General features: G+C 47.5%; 1 protein-coding gene across 1 annotated transcript; it reads left to right on the top strand.

Annotated features, from left to right (window-relative positions):
• Nucleotides 1-958: 958 nt before the first annotated feature.
• LOC119301649 (glutamate receptor 2.8-like) lies at nucleotides 959-7,874 on the top strand. Its single transcript, XM_037578644.1, has 3 exons — nucleotides 959-1,299; nucleotides 1,413-2,725; nucleotides 6,354-7,874. Exons 1-3 carry the CDS (start codon nucleotides 1,032-1,034, stop codon nucleotides 7,635-7,637), a joined length of 2,865 nt encoding a protein of 954 aa, XP_037434541.1. The 5' UTR covers nucleotides 959-1,031; the 3' UTR covers nucleotides 7,638-7,874.
• Nucleotides 7,875-11,360: the final 3,486 nt, after the last annotated feature.

Raw genomic sequence — 11,360 nt, 5'->3', positions numbered from 1 at the left:
AAAAGATAAAGAAATGCAAAATGAATAGTTGTAATGAAGCATCAGAAATTGTCTTTTTACACAAGCCACAAAAAACCTCATTTTTCACCGAAAACTTTGTGCACGCACATAGAATGTCCGGATATACACGCGGGATTTTCGTTAGAAAATTTTCAACTTTTCAAAATGTGTATTTAGACAATGGGTGCATATGCACCTAGGAGCCATTGCCAATTTCCAAAAACTTATCAATATGAGATCTAGTTTTGATGATCTCGAGCGAGGAATCCAATGATAAAAACGTTCAAGACATGAACATGCGGTTTGAGAGATAAAATATTTTAAATAAATGAACGTACGAAAAAGAAAACTCCATGGTAGCGACAAATGGCGCACATACAATGTGACACTTGTCACAACCCGGAAAGGTACAAGTGACCTTTGCAAAGAGTAGTATTTTTCTTTCATGGGAAGGCCTCGTAGATATTTTAAAATTCTTAAATCGAATCAATTAAGAACTAAATCAAATTCACATAACTTTATTATAAAACTGAAACAATGCTTACATCGTCTGCTAAAAATTTAGCAATAAAAACCGGAAGTGCATCCACCATTTGCACACCCCCACTCAGTTAGCTCATGAGCAACAACATTAGACTCTCTCATGTAAAAAAAACAATATTAGACTCTCTGTTACAATGCTCAAGGTAACCTCCCCGAGCTCTCTCAGTAACTTTCTGTGATCATCTAAAACTGGAGCCCATCGTAGCCCTTTCAGCGACATCTTTGACCCTTCTCTAGTTCAGGCCCTATTAGCGTGTTGACGACCACTTCCAAGTTTCTGTTCCACCCAATTGCCTCCCGTAAGTGTAGGATTTTTGTTGCCCAACTTGCACGCGCGCAAATCAGCATCCGATCCAACCAAAAAGAAACGAGGCTCTCTACACATGTGGTGACTATACAAAGCTGCCACGCAGCGCAGGGCGTCCGTCTTCGCGGACCAAACAATTTCTTCCCACGACGAAGCAGTTGACTGCTCTGATCCCTCTCCCATGGCTGGGCTTGGGGACGCCCACGCTCGCTTCCTCCTGGCATGCCTCGCCGCCTCGATCCTGTTGACGTCGCGGGCGCAGCCGACCACGCCGACGGAGGTCAAGGTGGGGTTCATCGTCGACGCCGGCTCGCCAGTCGGCAAGATCGCCACCACCACAATCCCCATGGCCCTGGAAGACTTCTACGCCGCCTACCCCAACTCCTCCGTCCGGGTTCGGATCCTGCAGCACGACTCCGGCGGAGACGTCGTCGCCGCCGCGTCCGCCGGTATGGACTGACAACGCTTCTGAATTCTGATCCTCTCCACGCTCCACGCACCAGAGCGTTTCCGCGGTCGTTGTTCTGACGCCGCGTGTTCTTGCCTTGCTGCGTGCGTGCAGCGCTGCAGCTGATGACGGTCCAGGGAGCGCGCGCCATCCTCGGCCCGCAGTCGTCCGTCGAGTCGGCCTTCGTCGCCGGCCTCGCCACGCAGGCGCAGCTCCCCGTCGTGTCCTTCTCGGCCACCAGCCCGTCGGTGTCGCCTGCCACGGCGGCGTTCTTCGCCCGGGCCGCGCTGAGCGACGCGTCGCAGGCCGACGCCATCGCCGCGCTCGCCACGCACTTCGGCTGGCGCCGCGTCGTGCCCATCTACCAGGACGACGACTACGGCGCCGCCTTCGTGCCCTTCCTCGTGGACGCCCTCACCGCCGAGCGCACCGAGGTCCCCTACCGCTGCGCGCTCCCGGCCGCGGCGACCCACGACGCCATCGCCGCGGCGCTGCTACGCATGCAGTCGGAGCAAACGCGCGTCTTCGTGCTGCACACGCGCCCCGGGCTCGCGAAGAACGTGTTCGCCGCCGCCGTGGAGACCGGCATGATGGCCGAGGGCTACGTGTGGGTCATCACCGACGGGCTCACGGGCCTCCTCGGCTCCGTCGACCCGCCGCAGGGCGTCATCGGGCTGACGCCCCACGTGCCACACACGACGCGGCTGCGCGACGTCAAGAAACGATGGGCGCACCGGTACATGCGCGACCACCGGGACGCCGAGCCGGCGCAAGCCGTGATGGGCTGCTACGCTCTGTGGGCGTACGACGCCGCGTGGGCCGTCGCGTCCGCGGCAGAGCGGCTCAGCCCCGGCGACTTATCGTCGCCGCCGGGGCTGGTAGGCGGCAAGGGCGGCCCCACCGACATCGCCGGGCTCGGCAAGTCAAGATCGGGCCCCAGCTTCCTCCGAGCTATCAACGATACGAAATTCGACGGCCTCGGAGGCAAGTTCGAGCTCGTCAACGGCGAGCTCGCCGTGCCGGCGTTCCAGGTGGTGAACATCATGGACAGCGGAAGAGAGAGGATCATCGGGTTCTGGTCGGCCCGGCACGGGCTGAGCCGGCAGGTGGACAGCGGATCCAACGAGTCGAGCGGCGAGCTCCGGCCGGTGATCTGGCCGGGAGATTCGACGGTCCGGCCGACGGGGTGGGTGCAGCCGACGAGCGCGCGGAAGCTGCGGGTGGCGGTGCCGGGGAACGTGTCGGACAGCTACAAGCCGATCGTGCGGCTGGAGGTGGATCCGGCGACGAACCAGACGACGGCGAGCGGGTTCGTGATCGAGGTGTTCGAGGCGGCGGTGCGGCTGCTGCCCTACGCGCTGCCGTTCGAGTACGTCAAGGCGGCGTCCATGCCCTACGACGACCTTGTACAAGCCGTTGGCAATGGGGTAAGTCGCACTCCTTAATCATCACATGTTTTTTAAGTTCTGCACTACTACTACTACTATAGTCGTTCTTAAGCAGCACATCACTTCAATTAACCACCATTTTCTATCCTGACGTGATGATATGCAAGTTACACGTTACGTAAAATAAAATTTGGATCACTGCTCCATGCTGGTTCGAACTATTTTAGTGTACAAAATATAAACGTATATCATGCACAGATATGCTAGTACTTATAAGTGTCAAGATATTAGCAAGGGTCAACTTGATAACAAGAGTAGTGTTTTCGCCGTTGGTGTTCTTTCCGATCTCAATGCATTTCACCGCTCCACTGGAAATTCCCTTTGCGCCCTACCGTACTCTAGCTTGGTAGTTTCCACCGCTTGTCCAGGGTTGAGCCCTGAGATTTGACTATCCTTTTTGTGAGAGAAAAATAGGTGTGTGGACCAGCATAGACTAGACTACACACCATGCAGTACATGTTTGGGTGGGAAGAGAGTTTTTGGACATACCTTGTTCAAGTTTCTTTGACGGATATTTTGACTTGAATAATATTCCTAGCCATTAAGCCAGTTGACCGTTTTGTTTTTGCGGAGTTAGGCCAGTTGACCATTGAATGCCAGTATACCATTGCTATCAAGGTTTCCTATTCCCTTTGAAAACGTCAGTGTTATCAATAAGTTGTTGGTTAACATCCATATCCATGGACCGGAGACATGTCAACCTATATACTACCTCCATTTTAGAATATAAAGTGTACTGATTTTCATGCAAGTCAAACTTGTGTATGTTTGATCAAGATTACTCCCTCCATCCCATAATGTAAGGGAGTATGAAATTAAGTATCGATATTTACAATGAATCCATATACGTAAGAGGACCCTTAATACAATATAAAATCACAAATTATGAAAATATTTTTCGTGATGGATCTAATGTACAAATTTGATATAGTAGATATTGATATATTTTTTCTAAAACCTTGATCCAAACATTCACATGTTTGACTTTTAAAAACCCCAGATATACCTTTTGAAACTGAGGGAGTACGTATATGCCATAGAAGTAATAGACCGTTGGTCCTCTTACGTATATGGATTCATTATATATTTTATTATTTTCTATCTTACTACTCCCTCCTATTCAAAATAAGGGTCATAGTTTTGAACTAAGATTAGTTCAGCCTTAGTTTAAAATTACGACATTTATTATGAATCGGAGAGAATAGTATTTATTAGATACCTACGCGGTAAAAACAATGTGTTCATTTATTCATTAGATAACTCACAATGACTTTCTTGAAAAACAATGTGTCGATTTAGTGTACTCCCTCCAATCCGTATTACTTGTATTAAAGTTATACTAAAGCAGCAACAAGTAATATTAATTGGAGCAAGTACTATATTGTTTGTATATATGCTTTTTGTACGTAAAATGGGAATATTGCAAAAGCAAAGGTCTATAATGATGGTTTTTAAACATTGCAACACGTATTAGGAAAACTAGTGCACGCTAGAGCATTTATTACCAGTGCCTCATGATCTAGTGCATGAAACCTAAACAACCTTTCACCCTTGTTAACTCGTACTCCTTCTATATCAAAATATAAGCTGTTTGTTGATACAAATGGAGTCTAAAAAAAGGTCTTATATTTTGATACAAGTGAATATTTGTTATGCAAGTTGTTGCTAAAGGGTGCTCTTTTTTTATAGAGAATGATAAAAAAGTACTCTCTCTCCTTTATAGAAAAGAAAAACCGTATCAGCAATAGCTTAAACTTTCAATTTGGGTAGTTTTAAGTCGTCTGATTTTCAAGAGGGTGGGCCCTTCCATCCCCATCGAATCAATCCCTTGTTTCCACGTCTTTTTTTACGTTAAAACCATACATTAATTTTACGTAGGTGTAACATTACTCATTTTGTAGTACCACATCTGTAGTTTGGAACCTAGCAAGGCATGATGTGTGCCCTGCTAACGTGAGCCCAGTATGTCACGATTGACGACATCACATCCCACACTTCCACGTCGTCTCAGAAGATTGGGATCTGCACTGGAATCTGTAGTCGTGTACCCACGCTGCTTGTTTTGGGAATCGAATCCTGCTCGGGTGATCTCCTCTGGCGGTAAGCGATTAAGCAACTGATGATGATTATGTACTCTGCTTAAATTAGCAACAACTCGTTGCAGTTTTGTATAGTAGCACGAGAGGTCCTTGTCATCCTACTAGGCCACTAGGAATATATAGGACCCTGCTTGGCTGGTCCGGGTTCCATTTAGCGTAGAAAAAGTCGTGCATGTGTGAAACATGTATGCACTCTTTTCCTTTTGTTTTTGTTTGGATTTGGAGGAGGTGACACGCCAAGGTCGACCGCTACCGTCGCCGAAAACGATGGGCGACCACGCCGAACATGCATTGGATATAACTATAAAATAAGAAGATGAGATCTAGCACTACAGAAGAAGGATCATCCCGATGAGATCGCGTAAATTCGCTTCCGACATGAGTCGAACACCGGTCAATAAGGCTGATTGTAATATGAAGTATCATATACTAGTATCATGCATATGATATTACCTCTCTAAGACTAGTTATAGTGGGAGTAACTTAGATAGTAACATAACGCATTTCGAGAAACTTTTGCTGATGTGACATGTAGTTAATGAGAAGTGGTAACATAATATGTTACTACTGTAACATATCGCTTCCCGAGATAAGATGAGTCTACAAGCCATTAAATGAAGCCACATATGACACTACTAGTATGTTACTTTTTTTAGGGATACTAGTATGTTACTTTGCACTATGAAGGTGGTAACTTAGAATAGTGTCATATGCATGACACTAGTATAAGTTACTCCCCACTATAATCAGCCTATCATATGTTAGTATCATGTAGTTCTCTATTGATTGCCTTGTATGACATAAAGTAGTATAGCATTTATTATGATACGGTATTATGATATAATACTCCACCATCTCTTTCTTCATTTACTGTTATGACACCTTATCAAAATTGCCTAGTTGGCGTGCATGATACTAGATACTCCCTCCATTCCAAAATATAGTGCGCCCGCGCTTCCCGAGGTCCAATTTTGATCATAAATTTAACCAACGGGACCAACTGCGGCGGGAGAAAAAATTATATAATTGAAAACTTCTTTTGAATACGAATTCACTGATATAATTTTTGCTCCCGCCGCAATCGGTTTTGGTAGTTAAATTTACGGTCAAAGTTGAAGCATGGGGATAAAAAAAGCACTACATTGTAGAATGGATGAAGTATGATAGTACCATTACGACCAGCCTAAGGATGCACCACTATCACCTTGCCATTGGGCTGCTGCCCAGTTCTCAAGATGCATGGATAACTCATATCGGCTGCATTGCCGGGCGTATTGGTCGTATCGGTCGCTGTTTTTAGGCTAAACAAATGACTCGGATGCTGGATGTTTTAATATGAACTGCATACCATATCATTATCAATTATCAAAGCTATATTTGTTGTGAATAAGAGGCCTTTCAGATTATGTGTAGACCCATCAATTTTCACATTACATGCCAAAGATTTCTTTCAATTGAGCAAATTTTTGATCAATTAATCAGCCTTGTCGACCCGTCCTTTTCTGCAGACGTTCGATGCGGCGGTGGCGGACATCACCATGACGGCGAACCGGTCGAACCACGTGGACTTCACGCTGCCTTACGCGGCGACGGCCATCGCCATGTTGGTGCGGGTGCGCGACCAGCGGAGCAACAAGCGGACGTGGGTCTTCCTCAAGCCGCTCCGCTACGACCTCTGGCTCGTCAGCGCCGCCTTCTTCCTCTTCACCGGCTTCGTGGTCTGGGCCATCGAGCACCGCGCCAACCTCGAGTTCCGCGGGCCGGCCTCCTACCAGGTCGGCACGCTCCTCTACTTCGGCTTCTCCACCCTCGTCTTCGCCCACAGGGAGACGCTCAAGAGCAACCTCTCCAGGTTCGTGGTGCTCGTGTGGGTCTTCGTGGTGCTCATCCTGCAGTCCAGCTACACGGCGAGCCTCACGTCCATGCTCACGGTGCCGCAGCTGGAGCCGGCCGTGGCCGACTACCGCGAGCTGCAGCGGGGCACGGCGATGGTCGGGGTCATGAACAACTCCTTCGTGCTCAGGGCCATGATGGCGTCGGGTTTCCCGCAGGGAAGGCTCGTGCGGTACCCGAACTCGCAGACCATCCATGAGTGCCTGCTCAACGGCACCATTGGCGCCGTCGTAAATGAGACGCCCTACCTCAGGATCTTCCTCAAGACCTACCGCGACAACTTCACCATGACGGGACCGCTCAACAAGACCGGCGGGTTCGGGTTCGCGTTCCCCAAGGGGTCGCCGTACGTGACGGACCTGTCGCAGGCCATCCTAAAGCTCACCGAAAGCGATGAGATGAACATGATCGAGCGTAAGTGGTTCGGCGACCCCAACGACGATGGTGCTACGCAGGATAGCGGGCCGTTCACGTCCAACAGCCTCAGCTTTAACAGCTTCTGGGGTCTGTTCCTCATCACCGGCGCCACCTCGCTCCTCTGCTGCGTCGTCCACCTCGCCACCTTTGTCGCGGCCAACCGACGGGAGCTCCCGCCGCACTTGTCCTGGAAGGACTGGCTCTCGAGTTTGTTCAAGCTCTTCGACGACAAGGACCCCTCGTCGCACACCTTCAGGGTCAAGGACGACGGCAGCACCGTGTCTGTCCGGAACGACACGGTTGCCTCCCCTCTTGCCGCGCAGAGTGAACTCGGCAGCCCACTCAGCGCGCCGTACACGAGCGAGTGGTCGGGGACGGCAAGCCCAGCAACCGGTGAGATCGAGCTGGCCGCCGGTGGACAGGAGGGGGATGAGGTGGCTCCCAATCCTGTCGACTCTGGAGAGAATGGCAGAGGCCAGTAGCTGATCAACTGCCGTTCGATCTCCGACTTATTTCTCTTCGTAGCGAACCGATGATTAATGATTGTTCCGAGGGAATTGCCATGGTGATGAAGAGATTGATGGCAGTGAGTAGTTGGGGAATTAGTGTACATTGTAGTAGAAAGGAAGAAGAAAGACAATCGCAACTGTAAATTGTATGTAAAAACCGTGCAAGGGAAGAAAGGAAGAAGAAAGAGGTGTAATTCATCGGGATAAAAATGCTTCGAAAGAGTTGTAATTTCTTGGGATAAAAAAGGAAGAAGAAAGACGTACATTTTTTTACTGTATAATTGATCAATTTTTCACTCTACTAGTTTTCTCGGCTAAAAAAAAAATCCTCTACTAGTTGCAATATAAAAGAAGAAATGCCACACCAGATAGTACATGCTAGTTTTCCAATGGCTCCCTGGCCGTCATGTTGCAATGTTGCAGTTACATGTCCCAGGACATCACATTGCAGTTTTGTCAAAGTAGTCTCGTCTTTTAAACCTCATGAAACATTTCCTTTGAGTAAATATCATGATGGTGCCAACTAAACCTAGCCTCCCGGGCCACTGGTATATGGCACGAACCGGAACCTCTCGCCGCCCTGCTTCACACCATTGTCGGTACTAGCACTCCACTAAGCGCCACGCGCGCCACTGGCCTAGGACTCGCAGATCCAAACCACAGGTGAAAGAGCCTCGTCGTCGCCATTGGTCGTACAGGCTTTACCTTTTTTTTTTTCCAATCGGGCTCACACCCCTTTCCATTAATTTTGCAATCAACGGAAATACATCAGTCTGTAGTAACCAAGTCTGTTAAAGTATCAGGCTAACCATTTCATTAAGGAAAACCAGACCTAGAGATAAGACCGACTGCAAAAGCTAAATGAGACTGAAAGGGGGGAGCGAGCTGGTGCATCATCAGAAAACCCACCGCATGATGACTCTCGAGCGAGCCATCCGCCATGGGGCGAAAACCTGATGACACAAACAAGCCACAACCCAAATAAAAACATCTGTTCCCAGGAAGAGACTATCCGACTATCTCAAAACGACTAGCCAAAACACGACCATGAGACAAATATCCAGCGGGCATCAAACCCCAGTGGATCATAAGACTTAAAAGGAGACCCAAGGAGCAGATCCAGCTAGCCAATCTGGATCCCATCCCTGTCATCCAAGAGAAGCCTGTCGCGAGTGAAGGGCCTGTCCGCCAGCGTAGCAGCCACGTGAGCCAACCTCTTCACTCCAGCTTGGAATTTCGCCTTGTCTTCAGCTTTAAGCAACCCTGCTCAATACAACATAAACGAGCAGGCAGTGAAAACAGCCTCCAGGGGAGTGCGAGCTACATATTTATCAAAGGTAACTTTGTTGCGGAGACACCAGATACCCCAACATATTGCCGCAATAATCATCATATAGAATTGATTTCCTCCTGGAAAGAACCTATAGAACCAGGCAAAACTTTGCCAAAGCGATCGGGGACAACAAGAGACCCCAACAGTCATACCCAGTACACCCCAAACTGTACGAGCAAGAGGGCAAGTAAAGAACAAGTGATTCGCAGTTTCTATATCTGTACAAAAGGAACACATAGGATTTCCAGGCCACTTCCTATTGCGCATATTGTCTCGCGTAAGCACAACATTCTGAAATAACTGCCATAAGAAAATTTTAATCTTCAATGGAACGGGGGCTTTCTAAACCCACTTATAATTGGGGCCAGCCAGGTTTCTTTCCAGCCATTCATACATCGATTTAGTCGTAAACTTCCCTTTACTACTAAATGCCCAGGAGATATTATCTGAGGAACCATCCAAGCCCAGTGTTCGCCCAACACACCTGATAATTTGCGTCTGAAATTTAGCTCATAGTTACTCGCTACCCAGGATGCCAGAGTACTCTCCTGATCATGGCAAGTGCTGAACAGATCAGGGAACCGATCTTTCAATATAATGTTCTCTACCCAAGGATCATGCCAGATCCTAGTTAGGTTACCACTTTCGATGGTGATTTTCCTACCAGCCATATATGAGTCCTTGACTTTCATAATAGCTTTCCAACAAGGGGAGTCGGAGAAACGACCTCGTATATTTGCTACAGTCTTGTTCTTAAAGTATCTAGCTCTGACTATACGTTGCCACAACCCATCGCTGGTTTCAAGTTTCCACCACCATTTAACAAGTAGAGCAACATTCTGTTTATGAAGATCCTTAATACCCAACCCCCCTATTTTCTTAGATCGACAGATTCTTGTCCATCTAACCATATGATACCCGTGTTTCTTATTCTTCCTCCTCCAAAAGAATCGTTTATGATGTTTGTCCATCTTTTCAATAAAGGTTTTATTGAAAAGTAACATCGACATGAGATAGGATGGAATCCCATCAAGACTAGAACCCAATAAAGTGAGTCTGGCCCCGGAGGAGGCCGCATAGGCCACCCAGGCGTCAAGCTTTTTAATCATTTTTCCATCCAGGAAATCTAGATCCGCATTCCTGAGAGTGGAGTATGTTACTGGGACTCCAAGGTATTTCATAGGTAGGGTACCCACTTGGCAACCAAACATATCAGCGTAAACTAAATCTATATCGTTATCTCCTCCGATACCAAAAACCTCACTCTTCTCAAAATTGATTTTTAAACCAGACATGAGTTCAAAAAGATAGAGCAAGAGCTTGACATTGATGGCTTTGTCGATATCATGTTCAAAACAAAGCACCGTGTCATCAGCGTATTGTAGGATGCCCACCCCATCCTCAATAAGATCAGCAGCCAAACCTTTAATAAGACCATTCTTTTGTGCAGTCAACATCATCTTAGTTAGGCACTCAGCCGCCATATTAAAAAGGAAAGGGGAATGAGGATCGCCCTGCCTCACCCCCTTGGCACTTTGTATATAAGGCCCAACCTCATCATTAATCTTGACGCTGACCGTGCCATTCATAAGAATTTGAGAAACCCACCCACACCACTTAGAATTAAACCCACGTTTCACATGACAATCGAGTAAAAACTCCCAATTAACGTTGTCATAAACCTTCTCGAAATCAAGCTTAAGTATTACTCCCACTTGCTTTTTAATATGAGTATAGTGCATCACCTCATGCAAGGATAGTATGCCGTTAACTATATGCCGCCCTTTAATGAAAGCATTTTGTTGTATACTGAACAACTTGTGCGCCCATTTGTTAGCCCTAATATCCATGGCTTTGGTGAGTAATTTGTAGGGACAACGTAACAAAGAAATGGGCCTATATTGCTGAATTCTATTGGCGTCTGATGATTTAGGCAGTAGAGTTATAATGCCATAGTTCAGCCTCTGCACATCTAACTTGCCCTCATAGAACCACTCAAACAAGCGCATCAGATCCGGAGAGACAATTTCCCAGCAATGTTGATAGAACTCAACAGGGATGTCATCCGGTCCAGGGGCTCGGTTAGATTTCATATCAAACAAAGCCTTTTTGATCTCCTCAAGAGAGAAAGGACGAGTCAAGTCATCATTATCTTCAGGAGAGATATTTTCCTCCCGAGACCATAATGTTGCATCTATTTGACAAAGATTGCTAGGGGCCGGTCCAAAAAGGTTTCTGTAATATTCCGTGGCATGGGCTAATAAGTTCTTGGTACCTTCTATGGTCACAGATCCACATTCGAGGGAAATCATGGAATTTTTTCTACGACGCCCGTTAGCTACCTTGTGGAAGAAATCAGTGTT

Source organism: Triticum dicoccoides, chromosome 5A (genome assembly GCF_002162155.2).
Source record: "Triticum dicoccoides isolate Atlit2015 ecotype Zavitan chromosome 5A, WEW_v2.0, whole genome shotgun sequence".
Taxonomy (NCBI): domain Eukaryota; kingdom Viridiplantae; phylum Streptophyta; class Magnoliopsida; order Poales; family Poaceae; genus Triticum; species Triticum dicoccoides.
This window is presented reverse-complemented; position numbering and strand designations above follow the sequence as displayed.

Bases quoted from the DNA above. Each gene is read 5' to 3' on its own strand.
- LOC119301649 (XM_037578644.1), top strand. From the start codon at position 1,032: ATGGCTGGGCTTGGGGACGCCCACGCTCGCTTCCTCCTGGCATGCCTC. The intron at 1,300-1,412 runs GTATGGACTGAC...GCGTGCGTGCAG, and splicing joins CGTCGCCGCCGCGTCCGCCG to CGCTGCAGCTGATGACGGTC. The intron at 2,726-6,353 runs GTAAGTCGCACT...CCTTTTCTGCAG, and splicing joins TACAAGCCGTTGGCAATGGG to ACGTTCGATGCGGCGGTGGC.